We start from the raw sequence: 22,226 nt of genomic DNA, 5'->3' as shown, positions 1-22,226 counted from the left end.
TGGAGACTTTGAAACAGCACTTAGAGCATCATGTGGGAAGATAAAATGTACAAAGTAGGAGTGAAAAACATTGTGCTCAACCAAAAGCAGTGTGAGTATCCAAAGTCAAAGTCCAAAGCAAAAAAGGGTTTCCAATACAAGCGCAGGGGGAAAAATACACAGATGTTTCAGCTGCTCCTTCTTCAGTGTGAAGTGAAACTAAAATTTACAGAAAATATAGTCGAACAGTTAAATTAATTCATATTATGAGAAAAAAACTCTAGAGTTGACACTATTCATCGATTCTATTTAATTTATTTTATATTTAACTAATTGTTTAAAGTCCCCTTCCACAAATATGTTTTTTTATTGTTCCTACAGTTGAATGTTTCAGCTTCACTGTGCAGAATGATGTTTGTGCAGTTTGACACTAGAAGAGTGTTTTCACATTCATCTGCTGAAAGTGGAGAGTTTGTCTGTGCTTATTGAAAATCAGATTTTAAGAAGCCTACGATCATGATTTATGACATCACAACTACTTCCTGGTCCAATATTCAACTTATACAAGTGTGATGTGGGAACTTGAAGCCTCCACTGCATAAACACTGAGAATAAACTTTACAGTGAAGTAGGAGACATCTTGCGTCCAGCAGTTAAAATTCTGTAACGAAATATATTTGCATATTCATAAATTCTGGAATATTTAATGAGGGAGAAAGAGGAGATGTAATTTTAAGGATTTTAACAAGATAATTGAACTTTTTTCGTGGAAAAACTATATCATACACAAATTATTATTCATACATCTTAAAACATTTTAAGTAATCTATCAAGTAAAAAGTTCAACGTTTTTTTTCTGGATCCAGCTTCACAAAAGGGAAAATTTGCTTCTTTTGTGTGTAACTTGGATATATTAAGGTTATGGACTGTTGGTTTGACAAAACAAATAATTAAAAGACTTTGGGCTCTGGGAAACTGTGTTGGGCATTTTCACAATTTTCTTTAATCATACGAATATTCAATGGAATAGATTAATATGATAATAATCATTAGTTGCAGCCTTAAATATTTCACAGACTATTTTTGGTGGTTTATTAAATATTTCTTGGGCAGGTGAGATTGCACTGTGGGGACCTGGACTCCTGGCTTCAGTATTATAAAAATCCTCGACACGGCACTGCATCCAGATCTCTGCAAACAAGTGTGAGCTGGACTGTGAGGAGTTGAATTATTTTTGAGAAGGATTCATGTCATTAGAGCCCATCTGAGCAGGGACTTCTGCTCCTTAAATCATGTTTCTTTATAGCTGGACATAATAATAAAACACAACCATCATTATTTTATCAACCAGCCCCCAACTCAACGCCTGCATCTCCACCTAGAGGTAGAAGCAGGAAGTGCATGCAGAGGCACAAATCTGCACAAATATCCTCAGCCGTGAATCCGTCCCTCAGAAAATGATGTGGCAGCCGACAGTGATGAAAAACAGCCCTCCTCGCCGAGTCGTGATGAGGTGAAACGGCGGCAGGAGCTCCAGCAGAGAAAGACCACCTCCACCTTTGCAAAAAAAAAAAAAAAAAAAAAAAAAAACCTCGGCTGGTTCCTCAGAGACCATCACCGACGCCCACACTTCCGGACTCGGTCCTCTGGAGGCAGCTGGGTCGGGATGCATCCGTCTCCCTGGTGCTGCTTGAGATGAAGACGACGACGTCTTCCCGGTGAAACGGCGACGCTCGTTACGTTACATTAAAGCTGCCCGTTACAATCTGAGCAGGACCGATCAAACCGCGGCGGTTATTCGCTCAACACTCAAAAGGGGATTCAGGCTTTAGCCATACTGTCTGTCTGCTGTCAACTGTTGCTTATTTCCACTGTAAATGAATCTTGTAAGGTAGGTGACATCATTTTGTGTCTTCATAATTAGAATTATTACTAGATCAATTAGAAATATTAATCATATTGCAGCCTGATAATGATGTTAATGATGATGAGGAGGAGGAGGAGGAGGATGCTGAGGAGGATGCTGAGAGGGTTTGGGTTTAAAAAAAAAAAAAAAAGTCAACATTTTATATTTCAACATATCTTATAACTGATGATGTAATAATCTTGTAGCCAAGGGTTTATTTGCTTGACAAGCATCATTACGAGCAACACACACACACACACACACACACACACACACACACACACACACACACTCCTGCCACTTCCCTCCTCATCCTCTTGCTCTCTCTTCTGCCTTTTCTTTCAGTGCATGTAGTCATTTCTGAGACACAGTAGGCCACACACAAACACACACAAACACACACACACACACACACTACTTGTCCTCGTCCTCTCGTCCGACTCACTGTATATATCTGGACTTTCACATGGGAGCCCTGGATCCGGGTCCAGGCTGTCATTGCGGTTTCAGATGGGTTGTAGCCTCCTGTAGGAAGAAGTCAAAAGGGCTGAAAATACAGTCTTCGTCAGTTAATCTGCTGATTGCTGTCTCTGTTAATTGATCATTTGGTCTGTGAAATATCAGAAAATAGTACATAATGTCCAGTATAACTTCCTAGCGAGCAGGTTGACACCTTTAAGTTTTTGACCAACAGTCCAAAAGCCAAAGATATTCAATTTTCAATGATGTAAAACAGAGAAAAGCAGCAAATTTTCACATCGGAGAGGCTTAAATCGACTGAAACGACTGAAATGTCTGTCAGTCGACTAATCGACCATACTGCTTGAGACTTTTTAATTTTAAATATTTTCTGCTGGCCACAAGCAGCTGACATGCATCTGATATGGAAAAGCATTTCATGTGTGGAAACTGTGGGTTGAATGTGTTGTCATACTAGAGACTGAGGCTTTAGGCAAATGATCATATTACAGCTGAATATGATATCAGTTGTCCTGCATGAGTACACAGCCTCTGTATGTTTCGCTATTTTAAGAATAGGAGGTAGTTCATAATTTATCTGAAAAATATGAAAATTCTGATTAACAATCATCTTTTCGACTGCCCTCTTATGTCACACTCAAACATGCATTGAAGTTTAATGGAGTATAGTGCTGCAACTCACAATTATTTTCAAGGATTTTTTCTTTGATTAATTGATTCATTCTTTAGTCTATAAAACGTCACATAGTGAAAAATGCACGAGCAGACATCCTCACATTGCTTGTTTGGTATGACCAACAGTCTAAAACCCAAATATATTTAATTTACATTGACACAACAAAGAGGAGATCAGCAAATCCTCACATTTGAGGAGCTGGAACCAGAGAATTTTGGGCATTTTTGCTGTAAAATGACTTGAACAATTTACAAATTATCAAAATTGTGGCTAATTTTTTTTTTTGTCACTTGACTTTTCAATTAACTGACTAAATACTCAAATACTTTGAGTTTTCAGTTTACATTTGACTTCCATTTATTACCTTATGTTCTTACACATAAAGCAGGCTGTTGGACTAAATGTTCACCATTAACTCAACTGGGTTTTGTGGTCTTCGCGGTTCAATATGATGACTGAAGCTGAGATCGTTTCTTCTGTCCATCCTTGTGTTGCATGAGAAGAGTTATCATGATGTTTCCGCAACTCTGCTCCTCTCTGTCCAGTTAGTGTGTTTCTCTGCCTGGCCTCTGGCCTGGTAATTATCAGCCAGCTTGATAAAGTCATTAATGACCCGGCCAAGCCTGCTGGGCCTGGCACTGACACACATACACACACACACACACACACCAAAGATAGAGTCAATCAGACAGCGTGAGGCCAGTGTTGGACGCAGGGTGAGGAAGCCTTTTATTTGGGACAGGACGGTGTGTTTCTGGGCCGGGTCAGCTAGTTAGTATTAATAGCTCTGAATGAGTGTCACTCTAAAAACAGCTGCTTAAGGAGAGGGAACACAATGTAGGAGAGAGAGAGAGGAAAGAAAGGATGCGCCATATTTGTCATGATCTCTTTCCCGTGATTCTTATTACGTGAGGTAGATTTTATACTTCAGTTCTTTCTCCTGTATGTATGTTTATATAAATCAGCATATTTTTTAATTTCCAAAACATCAACAAGGTTTGAAATAGACACGTAGGAGGAAAACATCGTGTTCCATCATCGACAACTTGAAGGGTTAAATCACTCCGCTTAGACCGTTGAATATTGTGTTTAAGAAATGCTTTAGGCAGAGTTTTCTCTCGTTCCCTAATGAGATAGCACATAAACACACAGTAAATTGATGTATGTATCTATAAATGATGCTTGTAGGTGTTTAGGTGTGATTTTTAAATTGAATGGTATCTCTCTGACGGCAGCGCTTTGAGTCCCACAAATCTTAGAACAATGTGTGTGTGTGTGTGTGTGTGTGTGTGTGTGTGTGTGTGTGTGTGTGAAAGAGACATCGCTAAATCTAGGTCTCTTATGAAATCTGGCTCTGCAAGATGCAGCACAAAAAAACAGGGAGGGGTTGTGGTTTGTGAGTGTCTATGTGTGTGCGTCTGTGCGCGTGTGTCCGTGTTTGTGTGTCCGCGTGGACGTCTTTGTCCGTTTTGCCTTCCTGCTTGTTAATTTAATCATTGGGAAGCAGAGAGGAGACAGAGGCCGGGTAACAGAAGGGGAAGACTGAAGAGATGAGCAAAGAAAGATGAAAGAAACGAGGAGTTTTCTGGTGTGGAAAAAAAAAAAAGACAATCCCTGCTCGGTGGTTTCCATGACAACAGTGACATCACTGATGGAGTGCTACCTCCGTAGCTGCTCTGTGTTTGTTTGGGTTTCTGCGCAAAGTGTTCGTGTTCAAAGGAAAAGATCTGAGTTTATATACACACAGTTGTTTTTTTCTGTATGTGTGCTGGCATATCTCTGCATGTGAATTCTTCATGAAAGACATCATCATGACAAACCTCTGGTTCAGTCAGTCCGTGGTTACCCGCTGTTGCCAGGCAACAGCAGTCATGGCAACAAGTTGAAGCATAATCTAGCGTTGCTAAGCAGAAGGACAGGGTGGGGTGAAATTTTATGAGCATCATTGAGAAACCTTTCAATAGAAATATTAAAGATGTTTCAAATGTTTTAAGGACAATAAGAAGAAGAAATGATGAAAAATGAAAATAGATTATAAATTGAACAAAAAGCACAACATAAATACTGTTTTTAAGACAGAAATCAATAACGTTGCTGTAAATGTTTTTTTTTCCATCATAATTTTCATTTTTAAAATTCCTTCTAGTGTGTTCAGTATGTCATTGTTACATGTGTCTCAGTCCAGATTTTAGTTCAAATCTTAAAGATGGTATCGAATATACGCTACATAATCTGTTGAAATGTGATCATTTTCAGGTTTATGAACAACCGTGTTCCTCCTAACAAGAGATACCAGCCTACAGAGTATGAGCATGCTGCCAACTGTGCCACGCATGCGGTAAATGCACACACACACACACACACACACACACAGATGATATAACTTGACACTACACACACACAGACCACACAAAGTGATCAGTGAAAACAGGAACACTTCCAGTATCATTACATAACTGGATTTTTTTTTTTAAACTACACCCACATCATGCACAATATTTCAGTTTGTGCTGCATGTTTGTATCTGAATCTCATGTTTCATTGATGTTATGAATTTGTTTAGTTATGGATAATCCCCAGCCTACTGGGCAGCTCAGTGTTACACTTCCAGTCGGAGGACCGATGGGAGCGAGTGTCTGCCTGGGTGTACGGGGCGGGGCTCAGCTCGCTCTTCATCATCTCCACCCTGTTTCACACTGTGGCCTGGAAGAAGAGCCACTTGCGGTACACACACACACACACACACACACGCACACACAAAAACACATGTGCTTACATTTTGATACAATATTTGGACTGCACTGTAATATTGCAGATGAGGTTAAAAGACGTGCAGAATGGTTTTTGGACAATATGCATCCTTTTCTGGAACAAATGTATATCCCAACATCCCATATTTGTTATTGAGATCTGAAATGCACTGATGCTACATGTATAAACAGTGTTACTCAGTTGTCACGAGGCTGTTTGGTCTCTCCCCTCAGGTCTGTGGAGCACTGTTTCCACATGTGTGACAGGATGGTGATCTATTTCTTCATTGCTGCCTCCTACGCCCCTTGGTAAACAAACTAGCCTGCTAAGTGTGTGTGTGTATAAATACGTGGGGACTGTGTTTATATTTGTAGTCATGTCTTCCTGTTCATGTGTCATCAGGCTAAACCTGCGGGAGCTGGGTCCCTGGGCGTGCCACATGCGCTGGTTGGTGTGGGTCATGGCTTCTTTTGGAACCACCTACGTCTTCTTCTTCCATGAGAGGTCAGTTTGCACATTCGTACATTCACTTTGATCAGTGTCAGACTGTCTCTTTATTTATACATCTAATAAATATTCCTCTTGTGACAAAATAATCTCAAATCAAAGGTCCAGTTACTAGCTGTTCTGAGGTGTCAACCACATCTCACGGTCTTCATCAGAGAATGGAGTTTTCTTAGGTGTCATCACGTGACCAAAGTGTAGGGATGTACCATTCCAAGTTTTTCCCCCTCATACCGATCCCAAAATGTGAAATCTGTAAACCTCTATGCGTGTAACTGATTGAGATGTGTGTAAAGTAATGAGAGGCTGTTTGAGCTGTTTTCAGTTTCAAAATATTAAAGAAATATCAGCGGTTGCTTCACACACACATCAGCTTATAGCAGCAAATAAACAGAATAATGTTTTTGATGTGGATCAGTGATGTTTGGACCTGATTCATTTAATTAAGTTCAGTATCCGTGCTACGAAAGGCCCCAAATATTCTCCACACAAGTATGCAAAGTTCTACAGTTTGTCACCTGAAAATTCTTGACGCAACGGAAAGAGCAAGCTGCAGTAGACTATGAAATAACAAAAACAAGCTGACCTGTTTGGGTTCACTTCCACTCATAACAATCATGCTGACCAGTTTGACAAACCTCTAACTGAACTTTGTCATGTCTTCATTCAGACAGAAATTCTCCATCCCTCCACAAATCAAAGGTTGCACATCAGATTGTCAGGACAGTGCACCGCAGCGCTCTCCAAGGTGCTGATGCTGCGGTTGGGACTGGTTAGGGTGCTATACTGGTTCTGTCTCTCTGTCCCCCGGCCGCTAGTGGGAGGGTTGCTGCCAGCTGAAACATCCAGGCAATAACTTCCCTGGTCTAATCTATAACTTCTCCTGTTTCCTAACATATAAATATACCTCCTGTTAGTGATTCCTGGTTGATGAGTCTTGAGTTTGCCTTTCATATGTGCTTATTACCAGGAAGAGTTATCTTAGTTCTTTTTGTTGTTATCAGCATTGTAGATTGACTGTCTTTAAGTGAGACTAGGTACATATCCCTGTTGGCTGTAGTGTTTTTTGTTTTGCCAAGACAATGAGCACCTTAACGCTGCTTCAGTCTTCTGTGCTGTAAGTACAGCAGTACACATTCCTCAACAGACGCCATGTTTGATCACGACTGTGGTCAGAGAAACACTCCGATTATATTATTACAATTATTATTACAATACAGGCTATTGCCTCCTTGAGGACAGAGATTGATCACCTTCACCATACTTTCATGGAGCATGTTTATGGCTTAAGTGTCAAATGTTGGTAGTTTTAACATTAACTGCCACTTAAAACATAAAAGATCAGTGTGAGGACCCTCCTACACAGACCATAACATCTTATCAGTGAAGAGGAGGACAGAGAGAGGAAGGTGTAGCATCCCACTCAGATTTAAGACCTGGACGGACACCAACTGGGACTCCCTCATGTTTATTTGTTTATTTAAAGGATCCCCATTAGCTGATGCTATGGCAACCAGCTAATCTTTCTGTGGTCCACACCTGACATACTGTACATAACACATTACATAATTAACATTAAGTTGCATTAATATACATTAAATTACATCTATATACATTAATATAAAAAATACAAACTTTACATTGATATTAAATCAATTAATGTAAAATTTAAAGCCAGTCAACACTGAACATACATTTAGATAGAATACTAATTAATTATACAACTCATATGAAGCAGAACACAAATATTGAAAACTAGTACAGCGTTATACCTCCTACTATTCAATCTGTCATCTGCATGCCAGTAGATGCTTCTGCATATTCTTTTTAAAGGATGATTTAATTTTTATTACGTGGATATTAAGGGGTAAATTATTCCAGTTTGTTATGGCTCCCTGAATGACAGTTTTAGGCCCACTGAAAGGTAACTTATTATCCTTTAGCAATTGAATGATTTTTTCCCTCCTTCCACAGTCTAGGATACTCTCCACATAGCAGACATCTGTTCAATATGTGACTGAAGGGACCCGAAATTAAATCAGCTGCGATGTTTAGCACCTTGCTGTCAAGATTGTCTGTGCCTGCGCTGCCATATTCAAGAAGAGTCCTCAGCAATATCTTAACATCTCTAGCCTCTACACAGTTGAATTGAAACACACAACTTTTTACCATCCATTATTTCATTACTTATCAGTTCACAGTGGTTAGAATCAGTACCACCTAGGCTCTGCCTCAGATTGTTCACCTTATTGATAAAGAAGTCATTAAAATAGTTAGTGATATGTTGGGACCATCTGATTTAACAAAAGAGGAACATGCATTTTTCTTCCTTCCCATGATTTTCTTAATTTGATTCTTAAGTTTTTTACCCTCATGTTTAATACTTTTAATTCTTCGCCTATAATATTCTTTCTTTGTTCGATTATGTCACTTGGTTTCTCAGTTTACAGTATTTTAATCTGTCCTCCAACAATTTAGTTTCATCTCTCTGTTTCATTAAATTCTTTAGAGGTAAATAAATTCATTGGGCTCTTTTAGTTTTAGCTGTGAACTTTTACATAGGTGCAAGTCCTTTTAACAGTTTCCATAAATATATTCATGAAAGCAGTTAAAGAAACCTCTGGGTTGTCAGCAGTGTACCCACCATTCCAATCAACATTTCTAACATCCTCCACACAGTGATTTTTAGCAAATCTTTTGTATGACCGTCTATATACGACTTTGGCTCTTGCTTTAGCCTTTCTACTGATAGCAACCATACTGGTACAGAGACTGTATTTGAGCATAGTTCAGGGACATTAGTATATACATGATCAATACATGTAGAGGAAGTGTGGTCTGCTTGATTAGTGAAAACTCTTGTTGGCAAGGAAACAATTTGTGATGAATGATGATGATGTGTGAATTACAAGCACTAATTAACGATATTACTTCCTCGGGCAGTTACTAGCTATCCAGTCTATACTCATATCTCCAAGCAAATATATTTCATCGTTCACATCAGAGACTCTGTCAATCACTTCACATAATTGAGTGAGATAGTCAGCATCAGCATCAGGAGTTCTGTAGCAGCAGTCCACCACTATTAGTTTCAGATGGGGTAGATGTACCTGAACCCACAATCCTTCATTCAGAATGAAATCATAACGTAGTTTAACAGGAAGATGGCTTTGTACAAAAATTGCTACCTCCCTACCATGTATATTTCTATCCCTCCTAAAGAGGGAGAAACCATAAACCAATAACTTGGAGTTCTGAATAGATGAATAAATGAGTCTCAGATACAAACAATATATGAATAGAATTAGCAAGCACCAGATTATTCAAATCATGTATGTTGTTCTTTACGCTGCAGATGTTCACATGTGCAATTACCAAGACTTTGTTTGGGAGCTTTAAAGGGCTCAGTGTCATTATTTGGGAGGAGAAGCTGCCTTGGTCATAAAGTCAGATGTGTATAGTTCAGGATTTTTTTCTGGGTTTGATGATCAGCTTGTTATACCTCAGCACTGCAGAACCAACCCTCGGCCAGGCGGCACACAGCTCAGGTATCAACTCCTTCCTTTTCTTCTTGATAAGGTCAGATTAGATTGATGTAAATCCATGTTATTTTAACTTTCTTGGCCTATGATTGTATCATCTGCTTGTCCTTTTAGCGCAGGAGTTTTACTATGATCTGTCTCGGCCTACTTTCATCAAACTTCCCTACTCTATGGGCCCGTTCTATTTCAATATCCTTCACATTCAGGCCCAATTTCTTTCATAGTATTTCTTATACTTTCATCTCTGACATTTCCCAGTTTTCACCTTTTTCCTCAGGGACACTGTTAATAATGATGCTGCTCCTCTGTGATTGATTTTCCAAATACGTTAGTCCATATTTTTCTCAATCCCATCAAGGGTCTCGACAGATTTTGTCAGGTCCTCCTCCAGTTGTTTCAGTTGTTTTCCATTCTCACATAGCATTTTGTCCTGACTCTCCAATTTCCATAAGTAAACTCTCGACTAGTCTTGAGTTCCTGTATCTCTTTAAATGCACTGTCCACTCTCTTATGCACACCATCTGAGATCATTTCAACACAAGATTTAAAGTTCTTACTCTCTGTAAAAGTCCTTTTGTTGCTCCTTCATGGATTGAAGAATAGCCATTGTCACAAGATCTTCCTCTGGATATTTCTGTACTTTGGGTGGCATGTTGTCAAAAACACACAGATGCACTACAGTCAATGACTTGAGTTTCTGACTCAAGTAGGCTTCAATTCCAAAAATCTGTTCAAACCCTCTCTCTGCGAACTGCATCCATGGCTGTGTTTAACTTACATAAAATGAGTATTTGATTTAAAAAAAAAAAAGTATCTTATCTAGTATTTTCAAAGTATCTTATAAGATGAATTGTATGAACAGAGCTGTGGGGACACTACAACCCTGGACAAGAGACTCAATGGACACCAGAAACAGACAACATCAGCTGTCTATTAACATAAGACCATATTAAAACAGAGACAGGCGTGGCGATCCAACTCCAAAGACCTTAGTTCCACACACAGGTCATGTGATGCCACCTAAGCCGTTTCCATTCACTGATACAGACTATGATGATAGACACGGTCAAACATGAACTTGAAATATTCCACTCTGTCTCAGGTATAAGCTCATGGAGTTGATCTGCTACACAGTGATGGGGGTTTTTCCTGCCTTGGTCATCCTCTCAATGGTGAGCCCACTCATTTAGTCTCACCTTTGTTCTCTGTATTTTTGCCATTAATAACCTGTAATGTCTTAAACACTTAACAAACTGTCATTTCTACTTCTTCCCAGCCGGAGCAGTCGGGGCTGTGTGAGCTGCTGTTGGGCGGAGCCTGCTACTGTCTGGGGATGGTCTTCTTTAAAAGTGATGGCATCGTCCCATTTGCTCATGCCATTTGGCACCTGTTTGTAGCTATGGGAGCAGCCATACACTACTACGCCATCTGGAAATACCTCTATGCCCAGCCATCCAATCAGGTCCAGACGTCCAGATGACATCAGCGCTAACCTCACAGGAAGTAGCTCCTGTGTTTGAGCGACCTCAAGGAGATGAAATGAGCTGTGTCCCAATTCAGTGGCCACCTCCTCCTAGTGGGCTGGACCTGCGTCTCCTCCTCGAAAACGAGACGGTGTATCCTCACAGAGACCAAAACTGATGGTGCATTTAGGTGATCCTCGTCATTTCGTAAAGGCAGACTTCAAGCTAAATGCTGACTTCAGCATGCTAACATGTCACAATGACAATGCTAACATGCTGATGTTTAGCAGGTGTAATGTTTATCATGTTCACCAACTTAGTTTGGCGTGTCAGCGTGCTAACATTTGCTAACATTAGCACTAAACACAAAGAACAGCTGAGGCTGATGTCATTAGTTTTGCAGGTATTTAGTTATAAACCAAAGTACACACACACATTAAAATGACCTGATTATGGCGCTAGATGAAAACTTAAGGGATTCAAAGTTCCATTTCATCCTGAGGGCGACATTAATGTCTGTACATTGTTTTACGGCAATTGATCCAATAGTTGTGGGAACATTTCATTTAAAACCACAACCTCATGGTGGCACTAGAGGAAAAGTTAGGGGATCACCAAAGTCAGTAGGAAACCATGAATGTCTCCACAAAATTTTGTACCAATCCATCTTTTGAGATATTTCACAGGATAAGTTAAAACTTTGACCTGTTGGTGGTTCTACATGAAAGGTTGGGTGATCACCAAAGTAATTTTTATCATCCTCCGTGCACCATGAATGTCTGTACCAAATTTCATGGCAATCCATCCAATAGGTGTTGAGATGTTTCAGTCTAGACCAAAGTGGTGGATCAACCAACTGACTGACATCACAGCGCTTGCGTGACTAAAGAACCACTGGTCAAACTCAGGCAGATTTAATGATACTTGAGTTTGCAGTACCAGTTTGATGCGTCATCTATCCTGACTTTACGAGTTGACGGGGACATTTGAAAGCACCATGAGGAAATTTACCGGCATGCAATGGATTGTAGGATACTGAGAGCCACAAAGCATACACAAGTTGAGTTTTCCAAATTGTGTCAAAAAAGACGACTGCATTTGGAGAAGGGGTTGAGAGCCTTTCAGCCTGTTGTGATTAACCTTTACTTCAAAGGAGGCAAAATAAGAATTGGGACACAGCTTTTGTTTTTGTTTTAACCAATTCAGTTTATTTCTATCTCAAATTATTTTAGCAGGATTTTAGGTTTTCTTTTAAATGATCAGGGGTTAACTATTCTCAACTATTCTTGGAGATTTCTCTCTACGTGGTGCACGTCCAGATTCAGTGTTCAGGAGCTGAATTGAGGGCATTGTCTTAGTGTCAAGGAAGACAATGTTTACAATTAGCTGACTTGACTATCATACTTAGTTTTAGCACATTATTTAAAGTATTATTATCATCATTATCAGAAGGTGGTGTTTAGATTTGAATATATTTAAGAGGTTGCAACATCAGTAATTTACTATTTCAATTCAGAGTGCTATAGTATTATTACTGTTATCGTTATTAGTTGTGCTATCTACACTGTATGGTTTAACAACAGTTGCTTCAGTCAGTGATTTACTGTGATTTCTGAATCAAGCATGACTGTAGAATGATGTTTTTTATGTTGAACTTACAGATATTCATGGTTCTAGTCTCGAAGACTTAACCTGTGTGCTTCCACCTTTAGTACACTCTACACAGTAGATTATCAAGCATAAATACTGAATTCTAATAGTTTACTGTTGTTGACTAGGTTTAGTAAGTGAAGATGTCATCAGTACGATTTATACGGTATATATTTCAATGACGTACAGTATATGTTGACTTCATCTATATTTTCTTCTAATGTACTCATAGTGTTAGCTGAAACCCATCATCATTTCAGTCCTAAATGAATGGGATCCATTTGATAGTTTGTCAAAGCTACATGGTTGAACCTCAGAGGGGAAAACCACTGTCTGATTCAGCACTGCCAGAAGACTGATTTACTGCCGCAACTGATAGCACACAACTACCATATACGTCTCACACTTTAAAGGAAACTGAAGCTATAGTATTGTTGAACAATCTGGCCCAATATTAAGGCATCTCAGGTGCGTGTGTGTGTGCGTGCTTGTGTGTGTGTTTGTATCCTATACTATCTCCCATGAATCCAAAGCCTTTAATCGGCTGAGTCTATGTTTACACGTGAACGCATGTACCTTGAACACATAAAAAATATATTTGAAATATGTATGTATGTATGTACTCAACGTGTCAAACTGTATGTGGTGGCACACGGTGTATTGGACAAGCTTATATAGTATGATAAATGTGGCTAGTTGACCTAAAGGTCAAACTGTCTAGTATCCATAGGTGTAAAACTCCAGTTCGACATCTTTTCACTGCTGTATGTCTCTCAGGATTTGGATCATTTGGGCTTAAAAGCCTGTGAAGCCACATTCAAGGACCACTAAAAGCTTCTTGGGTTGTTCGAGAGCTGTCTGCAGCAAACGAAAATGATCAAATAGCTGTGAAGCTGCTTTCTTTAATGCTGGCACCAATCCATAGAGCTTCACTTACTTACTCACATTCCCAAGTAGGGCAGCAGTAGTAAAGGTTTTCTGAAAGCTTTACATATGAGTAACATTAATTAAATACCCAAACAGGAAAAAAGCTTTAAGGCAGAAATTAATGATATTATAGCAGCAGTTGTTTTTATCAATAATATCAAACTATGTCTTTTTTTTTTGCTGAAAATCCTTTAAATTTGCATCTGGATCTGCATCAAAATACACTGTGATAGACAACTGTGGGATACATGTGGCAGATTTTCTTTTTTGTTCAAGTATGTGCAGCAGTGCATGAGAAAATGGGGATGGTAAAAAATTTGCCTTATCTCGCAATGTTTTAGTTTAATTTAATTTAGAGGTAATTTTAAAAATGACCACAATTGGATTTGGCTCAGCACCAAAAACAAATTACCTGTTGCTTAGCTCTTGGCTTATCTTTACACTTTTTTAACCTGCCAAGCAGCAGACAAACAAGCAAACAGAGAACCAGGCAAAAAATAGGACAGAGAACATAATCTCATTGAAAGAGGTAACAGATAATCAAATCTGTACATTTTAAACAAAAGAGCAGCTGTGAAGTAACTGTCCATGAACAGGTCTCGTGGTGTCAAATATACTTTAATTCCAAAACTTAATTATGTTCATTTCTTAATAGCTAAAAATGTTTGCAGTTACAACTTGCCAACCAGGGTATGAATGCAGCATTATACTGTAGACTCCAAAAAGAAAATCAGCTAATGATAGAAAATACCAAAATTCAACCAAATTCATTTAATACATTTTGAGATAACTTGCAAACAAACACACGAGGGTGAAAACATCAAATCCTTCCAACCAAAATTTGTACTTATCCTTATTTTCTGTGAAGTTTTTTTTAGTAAGTTATGGAGATTTAATTTAATTTCAGAGCAAATTTTATGACACTACTGACTGGGAATTGCATTTGTCTCACTGTGGATAGCTCAGACTGGAATGAAACTCTTCAACTATATTCTCACATTCCAGATTGCTCTGTAGTATTTGTACTTTCAGTGTTTACTTGAGCCTCTGGGACACACCAAATGATTGAGCGTTTACTGTTTTGGAGCACTCGGGAGGTTATATCATAGCCAGTATTTTGACTAGTTCCACAGGCAGGTTTGGTGACACTGACATGAAGTATTTGAGGATTCGACGTGTGTCTGTCTTGTCTTGGTTATAATATTTGTCTCATTCAGACATACAGTGCCCACCTGACTTTGTATAGAGCTCTGTGGTTTTATAAACTTTCCATGAAGCCTTCATGGACCCTCTGTACATTGTTTAAAGACGCTCTGTGATTGTGGAGCTGCTTACTTTGTTCTCAGTGCTGCTGGTGTTTTCTTTCTGGTCCTACAAGATTGATTATATTATCCCATATTGTTTCTCTCTCTTTCTCGAGTTTTCATATTGGTTATTGTGTCGGTGGTGCTTTTGTGCTGTGATAAGCCTATATGATGCCAACAATGCTTTTATCTTTTCTATTTCTCTTGTAATAAAAAAAAAAGCTTTTTCATGCAGTATATTCCTGGACTCAACATTTTGTAATGTCTTATCTCTTTGAAAAAACAACCTTTTCTCTGCAGGTTGCTCTCACAAGTAAAACTGCTGCAGCTTTTTGCCAACAAGTTGTCATCATACAATGAAATATAGAGATAATGTATTTGAAATATTGCCATTTAGGACACTGTACATCCATTTGTATTTGCACCATTGAAAGCATGATCAGGGGATGTATCTAAACAATCATTTGGCTGAATATTTTTATGTTTTTCAGCCTATTTACCCAAACTTTCATGTCATGCAGAAGGGCTGTATTTGATAAGTTTTGGAATCGCATACCTCATATTTCAAAGGATGTTAGTGGCTGTAACAAAGCAAAACACATTATGGTTATTATTGTAAAACAGTGTGTGCAGTTCCAAGGTAAAGATGTTTTTTTTTAACCTTAGATATGGTCTACATCCCAAATTACTATGGAGATCCAAAGTATTCAACATAAAACAAACAGATGAGGCATATGAAATAATCATGTGAATAAATACAGACAACATATAAAACCATAAAATTGTGAAATAACCCAATACAATTTAAAACTCAGGTCATTATTATGAAATATTATTTCAGCCAGTTTATTTATTGCAGGTCATTTTTATTTCATTTTAGCATTTTGTATTTCTTTTTCCATGGTCAGATTTTCCAGAGTCAGCTGAATGAGTGAACACAATCTCATAAATGATGAGTGACATATGAAATAATAAAACTAGTGTTTTTTTTGTTTTTTTTTATTGAACATTTCATACAGTACACTTGGTCTTACACTGAGAGACAATCATTTTATCATCTTTTGAATATGTTCAAATATGAAACACCAGTATTGAAACATTAAGAAAAGAAAACTCAAAAATCAAACTAGACAACATCAAACTGTATGAGGGAGATGTAAACTTAAAAATGTTTTGGTGTTTGTTTAATAAAAACAAACTTTTGGACTCTTGGAATAAATGAAAATTATGTTATGACATTATATCGACCTTAGTTTTAAATAATTATTGGATTATTTAACTATTTCATGGTTGCTTTAAATATTTTATATTCATTCATATTGAACATTTTGGATCTCCATACAGCCTCCGTGTTGTGCTCTTACCTCTGGTGTCCGCCAGGCGGAGTCGTCTCCCTCCGTGTACTCGGGCGCCAGAGCAGGTGCGCCTGAGCCGAACCAAGCCGAGGTGAGGCAGCGCGAAGAGCTCGGGTGTTTCCGTCACGGCTCGGCAGTGAACCGCTGTGGATGTGGGAATGCGGTTGCCGGAGGCAGTGGGCATTGCTGGACACTCGGCGGAGATGTACGCACGGGAACAGGAGGTCTCAGCGGCTGTCTGTCGTCCAAGTTAACGGGGCTGTTTTGGGGGATGTTGGTGGGAGCACCGGACGGTTGGGTGTCGCTCGGAGCAGGGCAGCTGGGTGTGTTTTTTTTTTACCCCATTGTAGAGGGGAATTTTCTACCTTGAAGGTGGAGAAGGAGGAGGGGGGACGTAATGAGAGAGAAGCCAGGAAGGATTCCCCAGCACCATGGAGCCACGCATTGCAGGCAGCGTGAGTACCAACGCAACAGACACCCAGGAAAGCCCTCAGGGGACTGGGCTTGTCACTGCTGGAATCACACCTCAACTTTTTCCAGGACCTATTTTATTAACGGTCTGACGCGCCAGAGCTCTTAAATCCCCCCACATAGTTAAAAAAACGGCTAATTTATTTTCAGTTGACGTGTCGCCGTTCACCTGTCGAAACAATGTTTATCTTAATCGATTATTTATTGTGTGTGATTAGCTCGACTACAGTCATGATTAGACACACCTGCTGACCGTTAGAGGCCGGGCTGTTAGCCTTTAGTGCCGCCGCGCCTGACGACTCATCAGCGGATTAATTTCTGAGGATTTTCTCCTGCCTTTTGTTGCTACGGCGGTTGCTACTGGCGACCAGTGAGCCCAAAGTCGTAAACAGACGGACGGACACTAGATAAAGGGCAAGCCCATAGTAGTCAAAAGTTCAGTCCTGAATTATGTACCCCGTTATAGGTGTCGACTTTTTCTTAACGCACTATTTAATTTTGACCTTCTCATAGTCTAGACAAGGACACACAGCAAGAAAAAAAAAAGGTGCTGGAGAAGTTGTAGCTAGTCTGAATGACAACATGGTTACAAAATGTAACGCTAGCTACTGGGTCAAAAATGCAAAATTTAAGTCTGTATCTCTTTCTTTCAATGTGTGTGTGTGTGTGTGTGTGTGTGTGTGTCATAGGCTACTTTCAGGGACAAATTTCAGACTAAAGACCAGTTAATTGGGGGCAGCTTGTCCAAGTGGGGACAAAAGCCGTGTGAATTTTGGGTCAGTGGTTAAGGGTAGGGTAAGTCTCTAGGAAATGAATGTAAGTCTATGTAATGTCCCCAAAAGTTATCTAAGTAAATCTAAGTGTGTGTGTGTGTGTGTGTGTGTGTGTGTGTGTTGGTCCCAGGATTGAGTTAACTGCGGCCAAGTAGCCAGATTACTGTGGATTAGCAGGCATTTAAAATAGTCACGTTATCCCACCAGTGCTTGCAGAGTCAGCTACAACAACACCTTTTAGGCCTCCTGCCAAATAAAAGAAATCATATACTGTGTAAGTGGATAACTGCACAAGTTTCAATCAAAACACACTGCATGAGGCGCTGCTTTCATCTGCTGACGGGTCTGCTGCTGCTGCTGCTGCTGCTACAGTAGCTGTGAAATGTTTCTGATGTAAACTGTATTAAAGGTCTTCATCTGTCAAAAGAGCTCATCCAAAGCCAAGAGAGCAGCGTGACTCATCTTCTGTAGGGAGATGGACTGCAAACACACCTGCTTATTGAGGTAAAAATGCATGACCTGGATGCAGGTGGAGGCACATGTGGGGTTTAGAATTATTTTTTCTTTTCATACTTTATGTAATCAGTTTCATTTAGTGTGAGATCACATTTTTACAAGAGAGGCTGAAGGAAAATGCATTCAGAATACTGGCAAAGGAAACAATGCAATACAGTCAGATACAGTAAATTGTAGAGAGAGAAAATATGATTAGTGAAACAATAAATCTATTAGTCCCTCAATAGAAAACTAATAAGAAATGATTTTGATATTTTGATTATTAGTTACTTACCATACAAGAATGTCAAACATCCAGCTTCTCAAATGTGATGAGTTGCCATTTTTCTAAAAATCTGAGGGACTTGGACTGTTGGTCGGACAAAACAAGCAATTTAAAGATGTCACCTTGGGCTCTGGGGACATGTGACGGGCATTTTCCTCTACTTTTTGTAGAGGAAAAAAACAAACAAATCAATTTAATAAAAGGAATTTATCAATAGATTAATGTATAATGAAATAGCCATTAGTTTGCAGCCGAATTAATCGGTTAATTGCCAACTATTAAATTATTCTCCAACTATATTGCTAATTGGCTCATTGTTTTGAGTCACTTTTTTAAGAGAAAAATTCTCTGGTTCCAGCTTCTCAAATGTGAATATTTTCTGGTTTCTTTAGTCTTCTATGATAGTAAACTGAATATATTTGAGTTGTGGACTGTTGGTCGGGGTAAAAAAGACATTTTAGGATGTTACCTTAGGCTTTGGGAAACAGTGATCGACATTTTTGACCATTTTCTGACATTTTATTGACCAAGCAACTGCTTGATTAAGACAGACAGTAATCATCAGATTAATTGATGATGAAAATAATTGTTAGTTGCAGCCCTACGACTGTTTTTAAGTTGACATGAAGGACTAAAAAATAATATCTGTGCACTTTACAACAAAGTAGGTTGCCATCTTTGAAAGCAAGCACAGAAGTCATTATAATGCAATGGTCAAATGTTTGTTAGAAATGACAAACCAGCGCTGTGGTTAATTGTATCCAGCGAACTCAAAGCGTGAAGTAGAGGGTCAGGATGTGTCTGTAATGTCTCTGTAAATTGTTTTTATATAGAAAAATCCAAATTTTATCTCCAGATTTTTCCCTGATCTAAGCTGTATGCTGTGTAGGCCCTCTCTCCCCTCTCCCCTCCCCCCCTCCTTCTTTCTCTCTCAACACAACCGGTCAAGGCAGATGGTCGCCCACCTAGAGCCCAGTTCTGCTTGAGGTTTCTTCCCGTTTCCTTGCCGCTGTGGCCAAGTGCTTACTCATGGGGGAATGTTGGGTCTCTGTAAAATAAAGAGTACGGTCTAGACCTGCTCTATGTAAAAAGTGCCCTGAGATAACTTCTGTTGTGATTTGGCGATATGTAAATAAATTTGAATTGAATCTCTGAGGATGATTCGAGCAGACCTGAGTCAGAAAATGTCTTTGGCAGGCAATGATAAGATGTTGATTTGCAGTTTTGTCTCTGCTGGGAAAACCACTTACCTTGGTCAAAAAAAAAAAAATCATTAAAAAGCTAAAAACCGCAGTAATATCATCTGAATCCTGCAGGATGTTGAAAAGAAGTCAACTTTAATCATTTAAAACTCGACAGGAACACCATAGTTTGTCTGTTAACTAACACGTACATCGTCTGTTTTGTTTTTTCCAGTGTGAAAGGTGACAGTGAAACGAAATGCAAAGCATCTGACCCTCAACTGTAAACCTTTACCTGGTGCTGCTGCACAAAGGTGCGACAATACGCAACAGCATCAAGGTACTCACTACAAACACATACACACGTGTACACACATTGTCTGTTCATGGTGGATACATTTTGTGGTATTTCGGTAGAGTAGAGAAACATAATAGAATTTCTTTACCTCACTTTTCAGATCTACAAATGTCCCACAAGTAAGTGTACAATGTAACTGTGTGTCCATCATTACCTCTCATGATGTATGCGCCTCTTGATGTGTATGTGTGTGTGTCCTTCTCACCAGTTGTGGAGTTTGTGAAACCAACAGCAGCATCATGTTCTACGGTTCTTCATCTGGGGCCAGTTTGTCCCTCCCATCCAAGAGCCGCCTGAAACGTCAGAGCAGGACCTTTACACAGGTACACGATGACTCACGTATGCACACACACACACACACACACACACACACACATAAAAACGCGGTCTGTTTCCCAGTCTTAGAAGTTAAGAGTGTTTTCTAAGAGCCTTTCTTAAATTGTTTCCCCAAAGCAGCACTTAAGAGCAAGTGCACGTGCAATACATAAATCACAAAGCATAAATGTTGTGAACTACACAAAGAGGTGTTTATTCTTGAAATCCTTCAGTATGTAAACAAAGCTTAATGTGCTGCAAACAGTCTTGCTGACCTTTATGATTCATATTACTGAGTACGTTTTAAAAAGTAAACTATGTTGGATTTAGCTGCTGCTCAAGGCAAATCTTTCACACCCTTAAGTGTAAAAAGCCTTAAGATGCTTTTGAGACACGAGGCCCTGATCTCAACCTGTTGCTGAGGCTTTGAAATATCTAAAACGAATTATTCAGAGTGACGTGATGTTGTTTCTAGACATGTTGCTGCCGAAAATTTTAAGAAAGTTAATTTTTCAATGCTGTGAGCTCCACAAACACCTCTACTGTTTTGGGTTGGAGGTAGAAATCCCAGAGATAGATGTCTGCTAACCTGAGTGAATAAAATCAAAACTAGATACCACTAGAGGTAAGCGAGACAATGTGTTTTTCGTCATTTTGGTGAACCCACCCTGTAATATACAGTGTAAGAAACATATACGTTGTGGCACTACAGTATACTATTATTGTCTGTCTGTTCACCAGGTCCTGTACCGCACTCTGAGTTACAGAGACCGTGTCCCAGCGGAAACTGGAACAAACACCCGTGGGGATCGACGCTCTGCGACTGAACCCCCAGAGCGACCGGCAGACGACCCAGCAGAACTCTCCACCCAGAGCTCAGCCCCTGGGGTGCTGAAGATTTTTGGAGATGAAATCTGTGCCGGTGCCAACTACAAGAGCGTCCTGGCCACGCCACGCTCCAGTGCGCAGGAACTGGTCAAAGAGGCGCTCGAGCGTTACTCCCTCAACAAGGATGCTGCTCACTCTTATGTCCTGTGTGATGTGATCGGACGTTTGGAGGGGGGAGGCGGGGGAGGCGGGGGAGGCGGGGTAGGTGGGGTAGGTGGGGGAGGCGGGGTAGGTGGAGGAGGTGGGATTGGAGGAGGCGGGTGGCGAACTGAGTGCCTGCGTGCTCTGGGGGACAATGAAAAGCCGCTTTTGCTCCAAGAACTGTGGAAGCCCCGAGAAGGACACGCTCGCAGATTTGAGCTGCGCAAGAGAGCAGAGGTGGAGGAACTCAACGCCAAGGAGAAGGATACCATCACTGCCGGTGAGAAAATACACACACACACACACACACAGATAGACAGGTACACACACACACACACACACAGATAGACAGGTACACACACACACACACACACACACACACACAGCAGCTGGTCTAATTCCCTTCCTTTCTTAACATGTCAAACTCAGCAGAAAAGCACAGCTCGTTAGCTCCTCTGCAGTGTGTGTGTGTGTGTGTGTGTGTGTGTGTGTGTGTGTGTGTGTGTGTGTGAGATGCAGAATAAGAGCTTTCGTCACACTTATGATCCTGTAGAGAAGATATTGTTCCTGTGTGATTACCAGCGTTTTTATATAGAAGTGCTGTTCTGTGAAGACAGTGTTTCTAATAGAGATGCACACTTGCCTGTGCAATCGAGCACTTAAAGAAACACACACACACGTAGACACACAAACGGTGCAGTAGAAATGCATGGACAGCTGGTCGATTGATTGAGTGAAAGCTGAATCCTTTGCGACCTGGGATGTGGATGGGTGTAGTCTC

The 22,226-nt window shown here is 39.9% G+C and overlaps 2 protein-coding genes and 1 long non-coding RNA gene across 4 annotated transcripts in view; 2 read left to right on the top strand and 1 right to left on the bottom strand.

Annotated features, from left to right (window-relative positions):
- Positions 1 to 760: 760 nt before the first annotated feature.
- On the top strand, positions 761 to 15,419 carry LOC122979743 (monocyte to macrophage differentiation factor 2-like). 2 transcript variants are annotated; one of them, XM_044347448.1, is made up of 7 exons: positions 763 to 1,870; positions 5,298 to 5,379; positions 5,605 to 5,765; positions 6,026 to 6,100; positions 6,195 to 6,296; positions 10,941 to 11,010; positions 11,115 to 15,419. In XM_044347448.1, exons 1-7 carry the CDS (start codon positions 1,857 to 1,859, stop codon positions 11,316 to 11,318), a joined length of 708 nt encoding a protein of 235 aa, XP_044203383.1. In that variant the 5' UTR covers positions 763 to 1,856; the 3' UTR covers positions 11,319 to 15,419. The 2 variants fall into 2 exon arrangements, with proteins under 2 accessions (XP_044203384.1, XP_044203383.1); XM_044347449.1 differs by lacking the exon at positions 6,026 to 6,100 and having other exon boundaries at positions 761 to 1,870.
- On the bottom strand, positions 2,084 to 16,633 carry LOC122979746. Its single transcript, XR_006402911.1, has 2 exons — positions 16,547 to 16,633; positions 2,084 to 2,410 (listed from the first exon to the last, which is right to left on the bottom strand). It is a non-coding gene; the product is annotated as an uncharacterized LOC122979746 (long non-coding RNA).
- Positions 16,571 to 22,226, top strand: part of radil (Ras association and DIL domains) — a 28,686-nt gene continuing 23,030 nt past the window's right edge. The window contains exons 1-6 of the mRNA XM_044347450.1: positions 16,571 to 16,992; positions 19,979 to 20,083; positions 20,202 to 20,220; positions 20,310 to 20,424; positions 21,158 to 21,482; positions 21,543 to 21,725. Of these exons, the coding sequence (XP_044203385.1) occupies positions 20,210 to 20,220; positions 20,310 to 20,424; positions 21,158 to 21,482; positions 21,543 to 21,725 (634 nt within the window). The 5' untranslated portion in view covers positions 16,571 to 16,992; positions 19,979 to 20,083; positions 20,202 to 20,209. The remainder of the gene's footprint in view (positions 16,993 to 19,978; positions 20,084 to 20,201; positions 20,221 to 20,309; positions 20,425 to 21,157; positions 21,483 to 21,542; positions 21,726 to 22,226) is intronic.

The sequence above is a fragment of the Thunnus albacares genome, chromosome 3 (assembly GCF_914725855.1).
Source record: "Thunnus albacares chromosome 3, fThuAlb1.1, whole genome shotgun sequence".
NCBI classification, from domain to species: domain Eukaryota; kingdom Metazoa; phylum Chordata; class Actinopteri; order Scombriformes; family Scombridae; genus Thunnus; species Thunnus albacares.
This window is presented reverse-complemented; position numbering and strand designations above follow the sequence as displayed.

Bases quoted from the DNA above. Each gene is read 5' to 3' on its own strand.
- LOC122979743 (XM_044347448.1), top strand. The intron at 5,766-6,025 runs GTACACACACAC...CTCTCCCCTCAG, and splicing joins TGGAAGAAGAGCCACTTGCG to GTCTGTGGAGCACTGTTTCC. The intron at 6,101-6,194 runs GTAAACAAACTA...ATGTGTCATCAG, and splicing joins GCTGCCTCCTACGCCCCTTG to GCTAAACCTGCGGGAGCTGG.